At 39.1% G+C, this 23,718-nt stretch overlaps 1 protein-coding gene across 4 annotated transcripts in view; it reads right to left on the bottom strand.

Moving 5' to 3' along the window:
- TUBGCP4 (tubulin gamma complex component 4) overlaps positions 1-23,718 on the bottom strand; it is a 48,900-nt gene that overhangs the window by 23,866 nt on the left and 1,316 nt on the right. For 2 of the 4 annotated variants that reach the window (XM_027084113.1, XM_027084112.1), the window contains exons 2-9: positions 14,933-15,061; positions 11,915-12,037; positions 11,474-11,527; positions 10,977-11,033; positions 8,124-8,203; positions 6,510-6,711; positions 3,662-3,827; positions 3,299-3,423 (exon numbers count right to left, since the gene is read on the bottom strand). In XM_027084113.1, the coding sequence (XP_026939914.1) occupies positions 3,299-3,423; positions 3,662-3,827; positions 6,510-6,711; positions 8,124-8,203; positions 10,977-11,033; positions 11,474-11,527; positions 11,915-12,037; positions 14,933-15,061 (936 nt within the window). Of the gene's footprint in view, positions 1-3,298; positions 3,424-3,661; positions 3,828-6,509; positions 6,712-8,123; positions 8,204-10,976; positions 11,034-11,473; positions 11,528-11,793; positions 11,866-11,914; positions 12,038-14,932; positions 15,062-23,718 lie in introns of those variants that run through there. The other 2 variants (XM_027084115.1, XM_027084114.1) reach the window with 2 other exon arrangements.

Below are 23,718 nucleotides of genomic sequence, written 5' to 3'. Positions count from 1 at the left end.
ACAGGAACATGAAAAGATGCTCAGCATCACCAACTATCAGGGAAATGCAAATCAAAACCACAATGAGATATCACCTCACACCTGTTACAGTGGCTGTCATTTTTTTTTTTTTTTTTTAATTTTTTGGCCACGGTGCACGGCATGTGGGATCTTAGTTCTCTGACCAGGAATTGAACCCGTGCCCCCTGCAGTGGAAGCATGGTGTCTTAACCACTGGACCACCAGGGAAGTCCCAAATAAATTTAGATGAAATGGGTAAGTTCCTTGAAAAGTAGAAAATACCAAAAGTGCTACAGTGCTATAGAAGAAATAAATGTCTTAAATAGATTAATAGGTTTTAAATATATTGAATCAGTGAAGATTTCCTCTCCTAAAAAAACTTAACTTACATAATTTTTCAGGTTAGTTCAATCAAACTTTCAGTAAAAATTCTTGTCTTACATTAACTGTTCTAAAAAACAGGAAAACAGTGATAGACACCAAGCTCATTTTATAAGGCTTATATATAATCTTTATTCCACAACCACATAAGAACAATACAGGAAGAGAAAAGTATAGTCTATCTCACTAGTAAATGTAGATACAAAAATTCCAAACACGTTTTGGCTAACTAAATCCAACACTACATTAAAAAATAAAACATCACGCTCAAGTATGGTTTATCTCAGGAAGATTCAACATCTGAAAATCTAAACAGGAATTTACCTTATGAATAGACTGAAGGAGAAAAAGAACTCAGAGCAAAAAACTGCACCTTAGGGCTTCCCTGGTGGCGCAGTGGTTGAGAGTCCGCCTGCCGATGCAGGGGACGCGGGTTCATGCCCCGGTCCGGGAAGATCCCACATACCATGGAACAGCTAGGCCCATGACCCATGGCTGCTGAGCCTGTGCGTCTGGAGCCTGTGCTCCGCAATGAGAGAGGCCACAACAGTGAAAGGCCTGCGTACCGCAAAAAAAACAAAACAAAAAAACTGCACCTTAACTGATATAGAATAAGCAGTGATAAAATTCAACATCTATTTATTATAAAAACTCACAGCAAACTAGGAAGAGAAGGTAATTTTTTTAAACTTGATAAACTCATGTGCCAAAGCCTACAGCAAACACTAAAGTAACACAGAAACTTTAGATGCATTATCTTTAAGAGCCAACAAATCAAGGATGCCCATTATCACCTCTATTGTTTAACACAGCTTATATCAACTATCAACCCAGCTGTTGAATGCCGTACTAGAGATCCTAGTTAAGGCTGTAAGAAAAAAAAGCAAAAGTTGAAAAATTGGAAGGAAAATTGTAAAACTTTCAATAATTGCAAATGATATGATCATTAGTGAGGAAAATCAATAGAATTAACAGACAAACCATTAAAACTAAAAAAGAAAAAGACTTCAATAAGTTGCCAGGTATAAGATTAACCTACAAAAATTAATACCACAATTTTTCTATATAAGTAGTAACCAACTAGAGATAAAATTAACAAAAAAAAACCTATTACGTATCTAGCAATTAATTTTTTAAATATTTTTGTTGAAGTACTAAAATACATACAGAAAAGTGCACCAACTGTAAGCTTACAGCTTGAAGAATTCTCACAAAATGAACACACCTGTATAGCCAGCATCCTGAAAGGCCCACCCATGTCCTTTCCACCTACCAAAGGCAAATGCTATCCTGACATCTAACACCAGATTAGCGCTGCTTGTTTTTAAACCTTATATAAAGACTCATATGGTATGTTTACCTTTTTAAAAAATGAAAAAGGAGAGAAGGAGATCCAAAAGGGGGTGAGTATGATATGTATTTGCAAGACACTGTTCCCTTTTCCTCCCTGGTACACTCTCTTTTTATTACTTTAAGCTGTTATTATTGTTACAATTATAGCTGTCAAAGTATTAGCTTCCAAGAGTCTGAGCTTCAATTCTTTGTCTATCATTTTTACAAACTGGAAATATAATTCTGAGCAACATATGCGTTTCAAAATTTCCCAAGGAAACAATTTTGAAATTCTATGTTATTCATTTAATAAAATTTTACTTTCCTCCATTAACTATATTTACTAAAGAGTTACCACAAAAATGATAACAGAAGAGAAATCAAGTCAGTAAGATGAAAGGGAGTGAAGGCACCAGTCCCCTAGACAACAGCTGCCTTGGCTATAGATGGAGAGGCAGTGTCTTGAAAGTCTGAATGGACAGAAATACGTATTCTGGGTAGTTTAGATATTTACTTTCCCATAAGGAATCAAATCAAGTGATACTTCAAGGTCACCTCAAGATCTAATATTCTATGTCTACATCACAGCTCTGTCTCCAGTGCCTTGGAATTTTTGAGATAGTGACCAGAAAAGGAAATCATATTCATGATAGATTACTGTGCTTCCAACATGAGTATATCTGACACTAATCTTAGCAATTTTAGACACTGACCCTAGTGCCCCTGTGCTTCAAAATCACCTGCAGAGGTTTGTTGATTGGCTGGTGTAAATACAAGTACCTATCAGTACTGACTCCCTCCTGACCTATGAGTCAGAAACTCTGGAGGTAAGGATTTGGTGCAAGTGCATGTTTTCAGATTTCCCCACGTCATTCTATGCATAGCCAGAGTTGAAAACCACTAATAAGTTAACACAACTAACAAAAGATCTCATTTCACATTATCACACACCTGTGCATCAAATCTTATTATATGCCACAGAACATATGCCCATTTGAAAAATTACTGGTCACAATTTAAGTTGGTGGATGAAGCACAATTCACTTAAAAACACTGAACTAGGAGTCAAAGACTTGTTTCTGAGCCCACCTTTGTTACTCACTATGTGACATCAGAGAAGTTAGCTTTCTGAGAATTATTTTCATTTATAAGAATGGAAAAATATTACTTGTTCTGCCTTCCTAAAATTATCATATCCATAAATTAAGGGATATATAATAAAGCCATTCTAAAATATAAGTAAGGCACTAAATTTAGTCAGAATCAGTTGATTTCCTGAAGTCATTGCCAACTACACAGACAGACTCAAAATGCTGACAGTCTGAAATGAAACCAAGACCTCCCTTTATTCAACTAATTAACTAACTAGCTAACAATCAAACTCCTGTCAGGTGGGAAAAGGCTAAGGCAGTTCTATTATTAAAAACAGAGAGAATGCTTTTATTTTCTACTTCCTGCCCTTCAACTCTCTCAATTCCCTCCAAGCTAAGTTCTAATCACATGAAGAAGAAACAAAAGTCAAGTACTCAATTTTGGGGGAACTAACCTATTTTCTTCCGAAGAAAATATACTAAGAAAGACAAACCTCAGCCACAGTACTACGTATACGATCCACCACCTGCTCAAAGTCCACCAGGCTGAAGAGGGGTTGCTGCTTGAGACGATGCAGCTCTGCAGCAAAAGTGTCCTCCTGGTTTTTCAAAATGGATCCTGCAAAACAGGAAGGCACTGTCAAAGGAAGACAGGGAACCTGCACAGGCAAGGGTTTCTCATCCCAGTGCCACAGCTATTTCACCTGCTTCTCAGGTAAGCATATCACTCACAGCTGTGCTGAAATCTCAGAACATAAAGGTCAGTAACCACCCACCCTGCCCAGGCAGACTTTGGGGCCACACAGCATCAAATAAGCCTTTGAGGATGGGGTACAGTTGGGCAAGGAGATTCCTACCTTTCCTAGTCAGGTTTACATTTTGATTCTCGAACATCTGGACAGATTCTCCAACAAACAGGATTTTTTCAGCAACTCTCACTGGAATGTAGGACGGCAGAATCTCCACTCGCAGAGAAAACTGCTTTAGAGATGGTGCCAGCATGTTCTCTTCTTCTATCAGGCGCTGGTCAAAGAAATAGTCCGTATCAGAGATGTCGTAGGAAGTGAGAAAGGGAAAGCAAGGAAACATCCGGCAGGTCTCCCAACCCGTGATTTACATTTTCTAGAAGCAGGGACTTTAAATATGAAGTTGCATAATTGTTACATTACTGGTGCTAGAGAAATGTATTCCATTTTTAGGCAGCAAGATAGCATGGTGGAAATAGCAGTGGTTTTATTAACATTAGGATTTTAGCCCTCTGCCTTGGCTACCGTGTAAAAACTTGTGCACGGTGGCGCAGTGGTTGAGAGTCTGCCTGCCGATGCAGGGGCCACGGGTTCATGCTCCGGTCTGGGAAGATCCCACATGCCGCGGAGCGCCTGGGCCCGTGAGCCATGGCTGCTGAGCCTGCGCGTCTGGAGCCTGTGCTCCGCAACAGGAGAGGCCACAGCAGTGAGAGGTACCGCAAAAAACAAACAAACAAAGAAACAAACAAAAAAAACTTGTGCAGTAGGTCTGGAACCCAGTCTCCTTACTTGTACCATGGAATAATTGATCTTTGTTTTTTTCCAGATCTACATGTCTACGATTTATTATCTTGTGCATATGCCTGCTCTGCCCAGCTCTTTACACAAGCCTGACTCATTTAGCCAAGTGGTTCTCAAAGCCTGGCTCCTGGACCAGCACCATTGGCCTCACTTGGGAGCTTGTTAGAAATGCAAATTTTCAAGCCCCTCCCCAGATTTACAGAAAACCTGGGGGGTAGGCCCAGCAGTCCCTGTTTTAACTAGCTCTCCAGGTGATTCTGAGGCACTCTCCAGTTTGAGAACCACTGATCTAGCCCACTCACCACCCAATCACTCCGGCCCCTTCTGTTCCCTGACTTGCTTTTGAGCTGACCCTTATCCAGCTCCAACTGGAACTTTAGGCTCCATACTCCTGACTTTGATCTCTGCTATTCACCCTTTTAGTTTTGGGCTTGGGTGCTGGTGTGCTTGGGGCACTATCCTAGACCCTCTTCTCCTCTGGCTCTCAACACTCTTCCTAGACAATCACATCTTCTTCTAAGGCTGAACTGATCATCATAAGAGATATTTTTAATCTTTCTGCATCACAGGACTCTGCAATTATAAAAGCTACAGACCTTCCAGAAAAATATATAACCGTACACTTCACAGACCCTCTGACGCCACTCGTGAACCCCAAATTAAAAACTTCTGTATGCCGATGACTCCTAAGACTTTAAACTAGATTACTCTCATGAGCTCTAGGCTCAGCCCACTGGTCATTTCCTACAAGTACCTCAAACTCAATGTGTCCAAAGTTAGACCCATCTTCTTTCCCCTGACACCAGCAATCCATGTTCCTTATCATCACCACTCGCCCACTACTACAGGCAGAGACTTGGGTATCATCCTTGATTCTTCCCTCTGGACCCATAGCCAATCAATCACCACGACCTACCTGTTCCAGCTCCTTAGTATCTCTCAAGCCTCTTTATTCTTCACCATATTTACTGTTCCCACCCTTGGTGTAGGCCACCATTATTTTTCAGCTAATGTCCCCAACATTCTCCTAACTGAACTACTTGCTGCTAATCTTAATTTTTAAAAAAACGATTCCCCACACAGTTTCTAGAGTGATCTATCATAAAGTCTGATCTAACATACAGAGGTAGGTTAACCTCTTGCCTAAAATTCTTCACGGTTCCCAGCTCTCTTCAGGCTCAAGTCTAAATTCCTTCCCATTGTTTACAAGGGCTTTCATGATCTTACCTCTGCTCATCTCAAAAGCTTCATTGACTGCCACTTCCCACACCCGCCCCCCCACTGTCCCTTACACTCTACATCTCAGCCTTTATTTACTTGACTCTCTCAATTGAATCACTAATGGTTCCCCAAATGAGCCATGATCTTCATGGCCTCTGTACACTTTACACAGTCCTTTCCTACGCTTGGATTTTTTTTTTTCTTTTTGACCGTGCAGCATGTGGGATCTTAGTTCCCCGACCAGGGATCAAACCCGCACCCCCTGCAGTGGAAGCTTGGAGTTTTAACCACTGGACCGTGAGGGAAGTCCTCCTCCCAAACTCTTTGCAATTTAGACATACATTCCACTGAAAAGCCTTCTCTAGTTACTCTAAGACCATGTTCCCAGGATACCCATACTTACTCTTTCCAGAGCACTTAGTACACTGTAATATATCTTCCACCAAACTATAAGCTCTTTAAGGACAGGGACTACTACATTTTATTTGTTTATGCAGTTGTGGCATGTGGAACAGTACCTGGCATGTAACAGGCATTCAATAAAATGTTGTAACAGGATAAATGAATGGATGGATGGATAAGAACAATACAGGACTTTGGGGAGTCTAATCAAAACTCTAAACTGCATGTAAAATCTCTGGGTACCTACAAGACTACCTGAAGAGACAAGACTTATTCTCTTAAACGCGTATACCAGGAAGAGGGGAAACAAAAGGAATCTCACAAATATATTTTCTATTTTATAGTCTCACATTGTTAGGCATTAAGTATTAAGCTAAGATAAAGCCAAGTGTTTACATCTAAAGAATTTATGGAAGGTACCCAGGCTATGATGAGCTGGGGGCTGGGGGCAGGGGCAAGTCACCAAAAGGTCATCTAGCTGTAGACTTTTCCGACTCCTGGCAGGAGCAGGCTAGATTTCTGGTTGGGCTCTCACCAAGTCCTGGAGTTCTCTCAGTTGTTTTCCTGTCAGTCCCCCAATGCCCAGATCCTCCTCATCCTCTTCTGGCTGGGCACTGACATTACCAGAAGATGGACCCTGTTTGATAAAGAACTCTTCGTGCTGGTCCAAGAGGAGTCCATGTAGCATCCAGGCTGAGAGCTGCTTATACATGACCCCGTGACACACGGCCAGGATTCTGAGTGGAGAGGAAAGCAAGAGCCTTAGAAGTCCACTAAGAGGACACTAAACCCATGCTTTAAACTGCTACAGGATAAACAGAGGCCTGAGGGTTTGGTCAGCAGAAGGGAAATGACCAATTAAGCTAAAAATAATTGTGCTATTTTAACTTAAATGTCTGCGGATGAACTAAGTGGTTAAATTTCCAAACTTGTAGCCAGTGTACTAAAGTCTGAAATGTTCAGTAAATGTTCTGATAGTCTTTTAGAAGAAGCACATTTTTTTCCCTCTTTTTGAGTAAAGTAAGTTTCAAAATGGATGATTCCTTTTAAAATTAAATGGACTTACAGGAGTCTCTTTTTGGCTAACACAGTATTAAATTAGTTTTTATTTTTGTTGGAATCACATAAGGAACGTAGATTCAGTATGTGAGAAGCTGATATACCTGAAAAAGTATTATCCAACAAAATCCAGAGACTGAAACAAAATGCAGAATGGTTGCTGGAGAATGGGATAGATTCACATGGTCTCAAGGGATCACATCTCAGGTAACATATTAATGACAAAGGGGAAAACGTCCCTCTAAAACAGAGAGATCTGGTGGAAAACACCTAAACCAAGTGATGAAACTTAACACCAGTAATGGGACAAACTTATTTTTTGTGATTTCTGATATGCTGTAACAGGAAATAATATGACCTATGTAGTATTCTTGCCAAAAATGTTCAACCTGAATCTAATCATGAGGAAATAATCAGAAAAATCCAGATTGTGGAACATTCTACAGGCAGTCTTTGATCATACTCCACATTTAATACAGTTGTAATCATAAAATTTTGTATCCTTTTTTTCAGATAGTATTATAAAAATATTTTTACATGTTGTTATAGTATTTTTAATTGCATTATAGTCTATCAAGTGAATATATCTTTAATCAGCTTTCTTCTGCTGCTGGTAATTTTCTAATTTTTAAAAAAAATTTCTTAATATAGTAGACAACATTGCAGTGAATAATGATTGTGCATATGGTTATTTTCTTCTTTTGAATAATTTTGTTAGGATAAAATTTTTAAGAGTGGCATTATAAGATTATAAAGCTACTCAAAATACACGTGTTTAGACATAGCTAAGCATAATCCAGCACATGTAGTGGAAATTCTCCAAGGATAATGAGATCCAAAAATGAAAAAGGACTGCCTCAAGGTCATCTAGAGCCTTGCTTCGATACTCAACACTTTATTAAAACCCCCTTTTTGCAATTTCTGAGCCACCGTAAGGATTACATGGGCTCCTTTGTTCATGGGGCTTTTCCATCCTGGTCATAACTTTCCCCAGAAGGAAACCTGAGATGACCTGAAAATAAAACTTGTGCAAAATCAAGTCACCTGACCACCCACTCCGCCTCCCAACCCCAATGAAGCCGTGACTTACTTTTCTAGTGCACTGCGAACAGGAGGCAAACCTCCACAGCTGTGTTTGTACACTGTTTCCAGGATTTGACAACCATGAATCTGTGGAAAATACAGCCTTGTCAAGCTGAATTCCATTTTAATAGTTCATGTAGCACAATCTCATATTCTATATTCAATCCAGAGGGCACAATCTGCAGAGAATGGGGATAAACTTTCTCATAAGATTTTTGTATAGTTCTGATTCTGACTCCAATGCCAATGTGTGGGGGGTTTCCCCACACTACCAAGCAATCCTCTGACACCAGCTTGGGTGTCCTACAATCCAACTCAATTCTGATACTATCCACCCAGAGATAGCATCAGATTCCACAGGTTAAGGGCTCAGTCCCACAAGACTGCCCTCCATTTCCGACGCCAATCACAAGTTCAGGCTGTTCCCTGTGCTTCCAACTGGCTGATTAATAGATCAGAGGTTCCCCCTCCCTGGATTCCACTAATTTGCTAGAGCAGCTCACAGAACTCAGGAAACCCACTTATTCACTAGATTACCTATTTATTATGAAGGATACTAAAGGATACGAGTCAACACCCAGATGAAAAGGATACACAGGGCGAAGTCCCGAACAAAGGAGCTTCTGCCCGGCATGGTGGCACATAGAGGCACTCCGGCTCACCAATCCGGAAGCTCTCCAAACCCCGTCCTTTTTGGTTTTTATGGAGCCTTCATTACACAGGCAGGATTAATTAAATCACTGGCCATTGGTGATTGAACTCAATTTCTAGCTCTCTGCCCTCCTCTCTCCCCAGAGGTCAGGTGGGAATGGTGGGACTGAAAGTTCCAACCCTCTGATCACGTGGGTGTTTCCCCTGGCAACCAGCCCCATACTTAAGTGCTTTCCCAAAATCACCTCATTAACAAACTCAGGTGTGGTAGAAAGGGGTTTGTTATGAATATCAAGTCACCTTTATTGCTCTTATTACTTAGGAAATTCTGAGTTTTAGAAGCTCTGTGCCAGAAACGGGACGAAGACCAAATCTATATTTCTTATTATAAATCACAACATCACAATAGTTGTTGTCGAAGTATGGACCCTCCACCTCCCTGCCCCTCCCCATCCCACCCCATCCCCCAGCAGCATCTGCATCACCTGGAAACTTGTAAGAAATGTAAATTCTTGGGCCTCACTCCAGACCTCTTGAATCAGAATCTCTGGGGTAGGGCCCAGCGATCTGGTTTTAACAATCTGCTCCAGGTAATTCTAAGGCACAATGAAGTTTGAGAACTACTGCACTAAGGAAAAACCAGAATCATTTAGAGTTGAAATTCCAAGAAAAGAGGTAAAGAAAGCTCTTACTTCAGATTAAGGCCTAATCCAGACTACTTACAAGGTATACACTTTTCTAAAAATCTGCTTCCTCTTTCAATGTCCCTTTGCCTCTGCTTTTTTTTTTTAACTGCTTTATTGAGGTATAAGTTATATACAATAAATTCACCTATTTTAAGGGTACTTTCAACAACTTTTAGTAAATTTACAGCATTGTGCAACCATCCAGTTTTATAACATTTCCATCACTCTAAAAGGATCCCCTGTGCCTGTTCGCACTCCCCCATTCTCACCCACAACCTCATTTTTTAGAGCCTTAGCACTCAGCTTCCTACAACCTCCTCGGCAGGAAGGAAGGTTCACCCATCTGCAATCCCTCTACTCATTTTCCACTCTCCTTCCTTTGGCCAACGGAAGTTCAACGTCAACTGAGATGTGCCGGCATGTATGGACCCTTACACTAACCCCACTTACCTAGAAGTTCCCCTCCAATTTTGGGAGATGGTTTAGTAGAGTGGTTAAGAGCATAGTCTTTGGAGTCAGACAGCCCTGGGTTTACATCCTAGTTGTACCATTTACTACCGTCTGTGTGACCCTAAGCACATTCCTTAACCTATTTGATTTTTTAGAGGATTGACTGTGATAATGTATGTAAAGCATTTAGCAGAGTGCCTGGTATGCAACAAGTGCACAATAAAAGCTCGATGTTATTTGATGAGGGCTTTGCAGGGTCAAACAGCACCTCCCCTGCTGGCTATGCTAGCACAGAATGAATGCAGCAAAGGGTAAATTTCTTATACAGCAAAAAAATGAAGTAGCAACCTGTCAAACTGACTAGTTAACTAGTTATATTCAAATGAACACTCTTAATAAGCTAAGGCGCAAATATAACAGCTTAAGAACATGAATGAACTAAACATATTTAATCCATCTGTCCTTTTTGATCCAATTATGAACCAGCAGATACTTCTTCTAATGTAAAATCTCAAAGCATCTCAGAATTATTAATTCTACCCAGAAAAGACATTCTCTGGACACTGGAGACCCTAACTTTTCAATGCATATAATAAAAACTTGTGATAAGAATAGGCGTATTTAACTAATAAAAAAAACAGCTGGGTTTCACCCAATGATTTAAGAATTCTCAGAAAACTGCCAGTACCCTAACGATAAACCTACTACCTTCTTTCTTTCTAAGGATTAACTTTCTGCTTCTCTTCAAGATCCATATCCAACAGTTCTGAATCCTTAGTGTAAAATGCTCTCACCTCCAAGTATCTGTAGCATTGTTCTCTTACCCAGCAGCATTCTTGGGTATATGTATTATCATTTCCCCCACCTTCTGGACCAGGAGGTGCTTAAGGGCAGGGTCCTAACTTACTTTTGCATTCCTGATACTTAGCATGATACTCAAGCAGATATCACTGAATGAATAAATAATAAAAACTTCTGAAAACTAGGCTCTTCAAAAAAGAATGTAAAGGAAAATTAATTACGAGTGTTTCCTTGGTGCTTACCAGAGCAAAAGGAAAAAGGAAAATTCTCACCTTTTGACTTTTAATTTGTTCTACTACAACCATCACAGAGGGGAAAAGGAGCTGGAACTGCAAAGGAGAGAATAATTAGGATGGTATATAATCAAATACAAGGAAAAAAATTAACTCAGGAAATGCCTTTGTTTTTAAATAGTCCCACTTAACATAAAGATGGCAATACCACAGAACAGCCAAGATCCAGTATCCTAAGGCAATTTGCTACAGGGGTTGGCTGCAGATAGAAAGAGAATGGCAGACAGAAGCAGTTTCTATGTTTGAGGCTAGCATAATTGCTAATACTGAGGCCAATCTAGAGCATTAACATCACACAGTAAGTTTTCACTAAATTTGGAACTTTTCAAACAGTTCTGATCTAGGAAAGCATACAAAATGTCAAATGCTGGGCTCTGAATCCAGAAGGAAAAAAGTTCTCAAAAATAATATTTTAAGTTAGATTATTCTAATGATATCAACAGATTCCAAAGCATTTTGTTATCTGGGCATCATACCTGATCTAAGGAGTAATTGACATGTGATATGGAGAGATGGGGGTCAGCCAGGAACTGTAACAAAAAAACACTCTGATTATGGCTCCATATAAAATATCTTGAATCTATTTCTTCTATGAAAACCGGAAGCGAATGTGAGAGTAGGCTTAGGGTTCATTTTAGGGTATTGAGAATTGATCATTTATAGAAGATCATTAATGCTGATTTTCAGGTGATAACAAAACCAAAGCTAGGGCTCTTCTAAACTCACTCAGGAACCTTTGCCGTGATCCACTTGCCACTTTGATCATGGCTTGGGCAATCACAGAGAGCACACTTACCCTCCAGCCACGCAGAAAATAGCTCATTCTTAACCACCTGACCGTATCAAAGGGCATTACAAATCAGGAACATGTCCTCATCTGCTGTCCCAGAGGTGTTCCTTCCCGTATTTCTTCTCACCTCTTGTTCCAAATCAAGCAGTGCTTGGCGATAAGGCTGCAAAACTGAATCCAGCCCCGTGCAGAAGGCCCTTAGGTAGATTCCATGTGACCCACCTTGGCCCTGCTGAGATGGATGGTGATCCTGAAATCAAACAAAGAGAAGTCAACTTTTCAGCTCAGACCCTGAAACCCAAGGAAGACATTATCCTTTATTAATGGCATTTTTTTGTTTAAATAATTCCCTATCAAAGCAGTGCTTCAATGAGAGGAAAACCTGACTGAAGAGACCTTTTAAAATGTGATAATGTTTTCATTTTCCAAGTGGCTCAGATGTTACAAACAACCAGGTATTACTCCATACTGTCACTAGAGGTTTTTCAACAACTCAATTCTAACCTTATAACTTCTAGCTTAAATCCCTTTGGTGGTTTCCCCTTGCCCCAGAATAATATCTAAACTCCTCTACATGGTATACAACTTCTGGCCCTTACTCTCTCTCTAAAATTATCTTTAACTGCTTCCAACTTCACATCTTCATTTACAAATTACTCAGCAGTTCCCTGAATGTGCCTTGTTTCTATCTCTCACCCCTGTGAATGAGTGTAGTCTGCTTGTAACTCATGTTTGTGACAAATACCTACTCTTCCTGCAGGACCCAACTCCAGCATCTCTTCCCTGAAAAGCCCTTTCTAACTCTCCCTAGGGAATTAATAGCTCCCCTTTGTTGCTTTCATAGCATCCCTGTTTAGTGCTGGAACTGAACTTTTGTTTATCTGTCCCCTCACTAGACCAAGAGCTTCATGAAGCAAGGGCCCATACTTTGTTCATCTTTGCATTTCATTTCCTAGCACAGTTCTTTGAACAGATGGTAACTATTTACTGAATAAATAAAATGACCTCAGTCCTCCTTCTAACAACCCTTCTCCTGCCTAGATGGCAATTCATCAAAAACACGAACCTGATAGCCAACGTGGGGAGTTAGAAGACACTCACCAAGAGGCTATTAACAAATATGGTTTGTCTTTCCAGAAAGCTGCAGTTTCTTTGTAAAAGCATTCTTTTTCTACACGGGGGAATTGCAGTTAACAGTTGACTAGAGGCCATGATGACTAGCCTTTCTGGCTATGTACTGATTTGCATGGTCAGGCTCTGGTGGTGGTAGATACCATAGCAGAATTCAGCAACAAATGTGGTAGGAAGCTTGGGCTCAGAGGTTATAAGGCACACTGTAGCCAGAGGATGCTGCAGAGGATACTAGTAGTTCCTGGAGATAAATGTTCCCAGCTATAATAAGAATAGCACAGGCATAGGGTGAAATAGACCAGATTGGCTTACAACCAGGTGATTTTGTTTTGGTTGTGTCATTCCAGAGAACTGAACGTCTTCATTTATCACAAAATGAAAGAAAAAATGAGACTGCTTTTACTTTTCAAAAAAGAAAAAGGTACTACAAATATCTTTAGAATTTGGGAAAGTAGGAATTCACATATAAGATCCACATAGTCACACGAATATAGGACAGGTTTGGTTTTTTTTAAGTGTTATATACAAACACTTAAAGAGCCCTTTTCATCTATATTAATATGTATACAGGTTCCAACTTTGATCATTGTGTTCTCATTATTATGACTTCATAGCAAACTGGCACTGATTAGGTTTTTTTAAATATAAATTTATTTATTTATTTTTGGCTGCATTGGGTCTTGCTGCATGCGGGCTTTCTCTAGTTGCGGCGAGCAGGGGCTACTCTTCATTGCAGTGCACGGGCTTCTCATTGCAGTGGTTTCTCTTGCTGTGGAGCATGGGCTCTAGGCACGCAGGCTTCAGTAGTTCTGGCACATGGGCTCAGTAGTTGTGGCTCACGGGCTCTAGAGCGCAGGTTTAGCAGTTGTGGCTCACGGGCTCTGTGGCATGTGGCATCTTCCTGGACCAGGGCTCGAACCCATGTCCCCTGCCTTGGCAGGCGGATTCTTAACCACTGCACCACCAGGGAAGTCCCTGGCATTGATTAGATTTTAAATTCTTTTCTCTGCAACAAAATCTGTTTGAATCAGAATCCCTGTCCCAGAGATGAAAATATAAGGCATTATTCTCTGACTCCTTTGTCCCATAGATTACCACCAAGGGTCTGACAACCAGTTTATATAACAGGGGCCAGGTGGTACTGACTGCATTGTTTCAGAAAACTATCCTTCCTTTTCCTTTCTAGAAGTCTCTGCCTTTCTCTTCAACCAGAATCATTCTTTCCACTGGGAAACAGTCATCATTGAATCAGAGTCACACAATGCAGCAATCTTCTTACTTACCACTGACAGAATTGCAGACTGTTAAAAGTAAAAAAGAACTTTAAAATTTCTCTTAAAAAAAAAATGTGAGTGTCTACTATATGCCAGGCACTTAGCATGAATTACCTTGTTTAATCCCCACAACCCTATTAGATAGGTACTATCTATCCCCATTTTATAGGTAAGGAAACTGAGCCTCAGGTTACTGCTGAGCAGTCTATGGCCAGTAAGTGATGGACAGGAAACAAATCTTTGGCCACTACACTATAAAGCACTGACTTCCAATTAATTTATATTAATCAATAATATTTATTAAGTCTTACCACATGCCAAAACCTTCTCCAGTTTAACTCTTATTTACAAATAAGAAAAAGGAAGCCTGAAGATTTTAGTTGCCTGCCTCAATGTAACTACGGTAGTTAGAAGCAAAGTGGCAAAGGAATTTTAAATAATGCTTTGTGTTTTCACCTCTGGGACTGGAACTCTGGTCCAGCTCAAACTGATTTAATTCAGGTCTCTTAAAACTTGGGCAAAGTATACTTTCTCTTACATCCATCTGCCTAAATTGGTCCCCATGTATATTTTCCCCTTGTTTGAGGTACAGTCACCTTGCCTTCACTTGAATAATTCCAGTGATGAGAAATTCATAACTTCTTGACACTTACATCACATGAATTACCAATGGATTCACTGAAAGCTTAACATAGCTCCAGCCCTGGGGAGGTGTACGTTCCCTGAGAACAGGAACCTACCTGCTGCTGCACATGGCCCGTGTACTGTTCAATGAACTCGGTGAAACGAATGTAGTCTGTGCCCAGCCGGCAGAGTCGATTCAGGACACTGGTTTCACTGGGATGGAGAAATGGGAAGTCCTGTGACACCTGCAGGAGAGGAATAATGCTAAAAACGCTGATGCCCGCTACTCACTGCTCACTAGAACGATTGTCTCCCTTTGCAAGATGGCTATTTAAGACTGGTAAGTTCTAGATAACAAAAGTATTTCCAAATCACTACAAAGACGTTGTTCCCCAGTCCCAACTTAGTTATTTACTGAAATAGGCAGTAATGCATGGTAAAGAATTTAAACAGTACAAAATGGTATACATGAAAAAATAAGTCAACCTCCACAGAGGCAGCCACTACTACCTGCTTTTTTTTTTTAATTTTAGTATAAATATTATATTGGTTTCAGGTGTACAACATAGTGATCCAGTATTTTTACAGATTACAAACCACACTAAATTATTATAAAAGACTGACTAGGGGCTTCCCTGGTGGCACAGTGGTTAAGAATCTGCCTGCTAATGCAGGGGACACAGGTTCTATCCCTGGTCTGGGAAGATCCCACATGCTGTGGAGCAACTAAGCCTGTGTGCCACAACTACTGAGCCTGTGCCCTAGAGCCCACGAGCCACAACTACTGAGCCCACGCGCAGCAGCAATGACCCAATGCAGCCCAAAATAAATAAATAAATAAATTTATTTAAAAAAAAGACTGACTATATTCCTGTGCTGTACATTACATGCCCGTGACTTGTTTATTTTGTAACTGGTAGTTTGTACCTCTTAATACCCTTCACCTATTTCATCCCTCCCCCATTCCTCTCCCTTCTGGCGACCACCATTTGTTCTCTGTATCTATGCATCTGTTTCTGTCTATGCATGTTTGTTTGTTTTGTTTTCTAAATTCCACATGTAAGTGAAATCATAAAGTATTTGTCTTTCTCTGTCTGACTTATTTCACTAAGCATAATATCCTCCAGGCCCATCCATGTTGTCACAAATGGCAAGATTTCATTCTTTTTCATGGCTAAGTATATTACCTATTCCTTATGGAATCTTCCTGGGATGGTCTATAAGGATATATGGGGTTTTTGATCTGGTTGCAACAAAGTCTCTTGAGCAATATTGCTCACTCTTGGTTCTGCAGATTCCAGAGGTTTCTCAGACATATTCTTAGGATTTACAAATTCTCTATGAAAATTTAAATTTTGTTTTCATTTTGATAAAAATGTAAAATTAACGTAGCATATTATAATCTATAAAAGCACCTTATAACTGGACATATAATTTAGTGTCCATATTTTCATTTGTATTTTTAATTTAAATCATGGCCAAATGATAGCCTAGTACAGTATGTAAAGATTTCACAGCAGTTCAAGCAGAAAAATAGTAGTGGGAGAATGTATTCATTCAATCAACTAAGAAAAAAGTCATAGCAAAATATACATAAAGTTACTATTTTAGCCATTCAAGTGTACAGTTTAGTGGCATTAAGTGCATTCACTTTGCTGTGCAACCATCACCACCATCCATCTCCAGAACTTTTTCATCTTCCCAAACTAAAACTCTGTACCTCTTGAATGATGACTCCCCATTGTTCCTTCCCCCACACACCCTGGTAAGTACCCTTCTAATTTCTGTCTCTATGAATTTGACTACTCTACAATATTTATCCGTTTGTGACTGGCTTATTTCACTTAGCATAGTGTCTTCAAGGTTCATCCATGTTGTAGCATGTGTTAGAATGTCTCTCCTTTCTAAGGCTGAATAATATTCCATTGTATGTACATGCCGCATTTTGTTTATTCACTTCATTTGTCTATGGACATCTGAGTTGCTTCTGCCTTTTGGCTATTGTGAATAATGCTGCTATGAACATGGCTTTACAAATATCTATTTGAGTCCCTGCTTTCACTTCTTTTGGGTATATACCCAGGAATAAAACTGCTGGATCATTTGGTAATTCTGTGTTTAATTTTTGGAGGAGTCACCATATTGTTTTCCACAGGGACTGTACCACTTTACATTTCCACCAGCAATGCACAAGGGTTCTAATTTCTCTACAACCTCACCAACACTTGTTATTTCCTGTTTTTTTGGTAATAACCATCCTAAAGGGTATAAAATGATATCTCATTGTGCTTTTTTTTTTTTTTTTTTTTTTTTCCGGTACGCGGGTCTCTCACTGTTGTGGCATTTCCCATTGCGGAGGACAGGCTCCGGACGCGCAGGCTCAGCGGCCATGGCTCACGGGCCCAGCCGCTCCGCAGCATGTGAGATCTTCCCGGACCGGGGCACGAACCCGTGTCCCCTGCATCGGCAGGCGGACTCTCAACCACTGCGCCACTAGGAAAGCCCCTCTCATTGTGCTTTTGATTTGCATTTCCCTAATGATTAGTGATATTGATCATCTTTTCACTTGTTGCCCATTGTATATCTTCTTTGGAGAATCAACCAACTTTTAGTGACTACGTACTTATCCCAGGCACTGCGCTAACATTCCAAGATTAAATAGTGAACAAAATCAGACATATTTACTACTCCCAAGGAACTCAGAATATTTCACATTCATATTGTATTTTGTGGAAGCCATCTTTATGTGACAGTAACTGTAGTAATAAATAGGCAAAGAAGAATTTTTCTGTTACTGATTCCACAATAATTTGATTAGGAATCCATTTAATGTAGATTTTAATGACACAATGCTAACCATATCTTCAAGTTAACAACTTAAGAGGTAGCATGACATAGTCCTTAAGAACTTGATCTCTGGAGCCAGACTGCCTAGGTGTGAATCCCTGAGTTGCCTCTTACTTGCTTGAAATCTTAGGCAAGCAATACCCCTCTGTGCCTCAGTTTTCATACCTATAAAGATGATAATTGTGAGGATTAAATAAATTAATACATGTAAATCACATGTGCCAAGCACATAGCAAGTGCTCAATACATGTCAGCAATTTTTTATTATTAGGACAGCTCTACTCAGTTATTAAGTGATACTCCTATTAAAATTGGCATTTGAGGTCTTCCCTGGTGGCGCAGTGGTTGAGAGTCCGCCTGCCGATGCAGGGGACACGGGTTCGTGCCCCGGTCCGGGAAGATCCCACGTGCCGCGGAGCGGCTGGGCCCGTGAGCCATGGCCGCTGAGCCTGCGCGTCCGGAGCCTGTGCTCCGCAACGGGAGAGGCCACAACAGTGAGAGGCCCGCGTACAGCAAAAAAAAAAAAAAAAAAAATTGGCATTTGAGCAGTGTTTGTTGGCAGAGTTTTAGAAAAGTTCCAGGTCTGGTTACTCTGAAACAACAAACGATACCTTAAAGTTATTGGTACCATTTGGTACAACCTACTTATATGAACAGGCATTCTCTTCATTAGAGTTCCTGAAGTCAAAATAGAAAACAGAGAGCCAGATCTGCAGAAAAGTCATTCTACCATTTAACTCAATGTTGACAATTTAGTTTTAGCAAAACAACAGTATATATTACATTAGATCAGTGGTTCTCAGTGGGGGCAATTTTGCCCCCAAGGGACATGGTAATGTCTGAAGATATTTTTGGTTGCACAACTCAGGGGATACCAGTGGCATCTAGCAAGTAGAGGCCATGGATGCTGCTTAACATCCTACAGTGCACAGGACGGCCCCCACATTATCCAGTCCAAAATGTCAGTAGTGCCAATGCTGAGAAGCTGCATTAGATTAATGTCAATTTGAATTGATAAGTTTGGTAGTTTTATTTACTTTGTAAAAATAACTGGTTTTACAGTTGTTAAAGAGCAATATGCTTGAGTTTATACTTAGCTTAATGTGTATACATATTCAATATTACAATAAACATTTTTATCAACACTGGGCATTCATGACAATTTTTCCCTTTATCGAAATGTGAAAAACACCGTTCTGCAAAAAGTATGCAATATTTGCTGATTTTGGTGGAATTTTTTTCTTTCACAAATAGCTTAATACCTAGTATGTGGCAGAAACTGTACTAGGTGCTCCTGGTACATCTATGAAGAAGACCACTGTGGTCTTAGCCCCCATGGGCATTCTATGTGAGAGAAAGACTAAACATAGGTAACAACAATAAATAATATGAATTGTGATGTCCTATAAGGGAAATAAACAAGTTGCTGTGATAGAAAATAATGGCATAAGGAGTATACTTAAAGAGGTGGTCAGAGAAGGTTTTTCTGAGAAGTAACTTTAAAGCTGAGAACTTAAGGAGGAAAATATCCGATTGAGACTATTTTATAAGAAAAAAAGGAAGGCAGCTATTGTTCCCATATTCTTTCGTCTCTTTTTACTTCTGACAGTCAGGCACAAACAATTACCTCCTGAATATTTTTCTCCTATATTCCTGGCATTGTGCTAGTTTTACAGAAGAAAAGAAACAATAACAAAAGCAATCTGTTTGATTTATAAGTTTTATAGACCAAGAATGTATATTTTCTGCTCCTCTACAGCCTATACTACCAATTCTCATAGGAACAGGCATGACTTTGTGATCAGACAGAGCTAGATTCAAATATTGCCTTATCAAGACTAGCCACCATAAAGTTCTCTGAACTTCAGTTTGCTCATCTGTAAACTGGGGCCAACAATACCTAAGTTACTAAGTTATGGAGATGATTAGATAATATTACTGGAAGCAGGAGTAGAAAAGAGTGGTTGAGATACTGGAGCCAGACAAAACTGGGTTCAAAAGGAAACAGAAGCTTTAAATGACACAATAGACCAGATAGATTTAATTGATATTTATAGGACATTCCATCCAAAAACAGCAGATTAGACTTTCTTCTCAAGTGCGCACGGAACATTCTCCAGGATAGATCACATCTTGGGTCACAAATCAAGCCTCAGCAAATTTAAGAAAATTGAAATCATATCAAGCATCCTTTCTGACCACAATGCTATGAGATTAGAAATGAATTACAGAGAAAAAAACGTAAAAAACACAAACACATGGAGGCTAAACAATACGTTACTAAATAACCAAGAGGTCACTGAAGAAATCAAACAGGAAATCAAAAAATACCTAGAGACAAATGACAATGAAAAAACGACAATCCAAAACCTATGGGATGCAGCAAAAGCAGTTCTAAGAGGGAAGTTTATAGCTATACAAGCCTACCTCAAGAAACAAGAAAAATCTCAAATAAACAATCTAACCTTACACCTAAAAGAATTAGAGAAAGAAGAAAAAACAAAACCCAAAGTTAGCAGAATGAAAGAAATCATAAAGGTCTGAGCAGAAATAAATGAAATAGAAACAAAGAAAACAATAGCAAAGATCAATAAAACTAAAAGCTGGTTCTTTGAGAAGATAAACAAAATTGATAAACCATTAGCCAGACTCATCAAGGAAAAGAGGGAGAGGACTCAAATCAATAAAATTAGAAATGAAAAAGGAGAAGTTACAACAGACGCTGCAGAAATGCAAAGTATCCTAAGAGACTGCTACAAACAACTGTATGCCAATAAAGTGGACAAACTGGAAGAAATGGACAAATTCTTAGAAAGGTATAACATTCCAAGACTGAACAAGGAAGAAATAGAAAATATGAACAGACCAATCACAAGTAATGAAATTGAAACTGTGATTAAAAATCTTCCAACAAACAAAAGTCCAGGACCAGATGGCTTCACAGGTGAATTCTATCAAACATTTAGAGAAGAGCTAACACCCATCCTTCTCAAACTCTTCCAAAAAACTGCAGAGGAAGGAACACTCCCAAACTCATTCTATGAGGCCACCATCACCCTGATACCAAAACCAGACAAAGATACTACAAAAAAAGAAAATTACAAACCAATATCACTGATGAATATAGATGCAAAAATCCTCAACAAAATACTAGCAAACAGAATCCAACAACACATTAAAAGGATCATACACCATGATCAAGTGGGATTTATCCCAGGGATACAAGGATTCTTCAATATATGCAAATCAATCAATGTGATAAACCATGTTAACAAATTGAAGCAGAAAAACCATATGATCATCTCAACAGATGTATTAAAAGCTTAACAAAATTCAACACCATTTATAATAAAAACTCTCCAGAAAGTGGGCACAGAGGGAACCTACCTCAACATAATAAAGGCCATATATGACAAACTCACAGCAAACATCATTCTCAATGGTGAAAAACTGAAAGCATTTCCTCTAAGATCAGGAACAAGACAAGGATGTCCACTCTCACCACTATTATTCAACATAGTTTTGGAAGTCCTAGCCATGGCAATCAGAGAAGAAAAAGAAATAAGAGGAATACAAATTGGAAAAGAAGTAAAACTGTCACTGTTTGCAGATGACATGATACTATACATGGAGAATCCTAAAGATGCCACCAGAAAACTACTAGAGCTAATCAATGAATTTGGTAGTTTCAGGATACAAAATTAATGCACAGAAATCTCTTGCATTCCTATACACTAATGATGAAAAACCTGAAAGAGAAATTAAGGAAACACTCCCATTTACCATTGCAACAAAAAGAATAAAATACCTAGGAATAAACCTACCTAGGGAGACAAAAGACCTGTATGCAGAAAACGATACGACACTGATGAAAGAAATTAAAGATGATACAAATAGATGGAGAGATATAGCATGTCCTTGAATTGGAAGAATCTATATTGTGAAAATGATTATACTACCCAAAGCAATCTACATATTCAATGCAATCCCTATCAAATTGCCAATGGCATTTTTATGGAACTAGAACAAAAAATCTTAAAAGTTGTATGGAGACACAAAAGACCCCGAATAGCCAAAGCAGTCTTGAGGGAAAAAAACAGAGCTGGAGGAATCAGACTCCCTGACTTCAGACTATACTATAAAGCTACAGTAATCAAGACAATATGGTACTGGCACAAAAACAGAAACAAGATCAATGGAACAAGATAGAAAGCCCAGAGATAAAACCACGTACCTATGGTCAACTAACCTATGACAAAGGAAGCAAGGATATACAATGGAGAAAAGACAGTCTCTTCAATAAGTAGTGTTGGGAAAACTGGACAGCTACATGTAAAAGAATGAAATTAGAACACTCCCTAACACCATACACAAAAATAAACTCAAAATGGATTAGAGACCTAAATATAAGACTGGACACTATAAAACTCTTAGAGGAAAACATGGGAAGAACACTCTTTGACATAAATCACAGCAAGATCTTTTTTGATCCACCTCCTAGAGTAATGGAAATAAAAACAAAAATAAACAAATGGGACCTAATGAAACTTCAAAGCTTTTGCACAGCAAAGGAAACCATAAACAAGACGAAAAAACAACCCTCAGAATGGGAGAAAATATTTGCCAACGAATCAACGGACAAAGGATTAATCTCCAAAATATATAAACAGCTCATGCAGCTCAATATTAAAAAAACAACCCAATCCAAAAATGGGCAGAAGACCTAAATAGACATTTCTCCAAAGAAGACATACAGATGGCCAAGAAGCACATGAAAAACTGCTCAACATCACTAATTATCAGAGAAATGCAAATCAAAACTACAATGAGGTTATCACCTCACACCAGTTAGAATGGGCATCATCAGAAAATCTACAAACAATAAATGCTGGAGAGGGCGTGGAGAAAAGGGAACCCTCTTGCACTGTTGGTGGGAATGTAAATTGATAAAGCCACTATGGAGAACAGTATGGAGGTTCCTTAAAGAACTAAAAATAGAATTACCATATGACCCAGCAATCCCACTACTGGGCATATGCCCAGAGAAAACCATAATTCAAAAAGACACATGCACCCCAACGTTCATTGCAGCACTATTTACAATAGCCAGGTCATGGAAGCAACCTAAATGCCCATCGACAGATGAATGGATAAAGAAGATGTGGTTCATATATACAATGGAATATTACTCAGCCATAAAAAGGAATGAAATTGGGTCATTTGTTGAGACGTGGATGGATCTACAGACTGTCATACAGACTGAAGTAAGTCAGAAACAGAAAAACAAATATCGTATATTAACGCATATATGTGGAACCTAGAAAAATGGTACAGATGAACTGGTTTGCAGAGCAGAAATTGAGACACAGATGTAGAGAACAAACATATGGACACCAAGCGGGGAAAGCAGCGGAGGGTGGTGGTGGTGTTGTGATGAACTGGGCGATTGGGATTGACATTTATACACTGATGTGTATAAAATTGATGACTAATAAGAACCTGCTGTATAAAAAAATATACATATTATTCAAGTCATCCAATGATGGAATGACCCAGTTGACTGTATGACTGATTTGACCAATAACAGAGAGATGTGAGTAACAACAACAACAAAAAAATTAAATAAAAATTTAAAAAAGACATAGTTTGAAAGTAAAAGGAAGGAAAATGACATACCATATAGTAAACATAAAAATCTGTTTTTCTGTCAGGTTTGGCTATGTTACTATCAGACAAAGTAGGTCTCAAGAAAAGAATTATTACCAAGGATAAAAATAAGGCTCAACAAAATTCTGAAAATTTGAAATCTGACAGTTTGTTCTCTGACTATAATGCAGTTAAATTAGAAATCATTAAGATATCTAGAAAAACCCCTCCAAATACTTGGAAATTAAACAATACAAATCTAAATAACCCATCAGTCAAAATATAAGAAAATAAAATAACAGGCATGGATTTGAATTTCTACTTCATCACTTACTATCTTTGACTTTCACAAGTAACTTAACTTCACTTTGCCTCAGTTTTCTCATCTTTAAATCTAAGTAAACTGGTT

This window comes from Aethalodelphis obliquidens, unplaced genomic scaffold, assembly GCF_003676395.1.
Source record: "Aethalodelphis obliquidens isolate GAN/ISIS:26980383/991018 unplaced genomic scaffold, ASM367639v1 scaffold51, whole genome shotgun sequence".
Lineage (NCBI taxonomy): Eukaryota > Metazoa > Chordata > Mammalia > Artiodactyla > Delphinidae > Aethalodelphis > Aethalodelphis obliquidens.
This window is presented reverse-complemented; position numbering and strand designations above follow the sequence as displayed.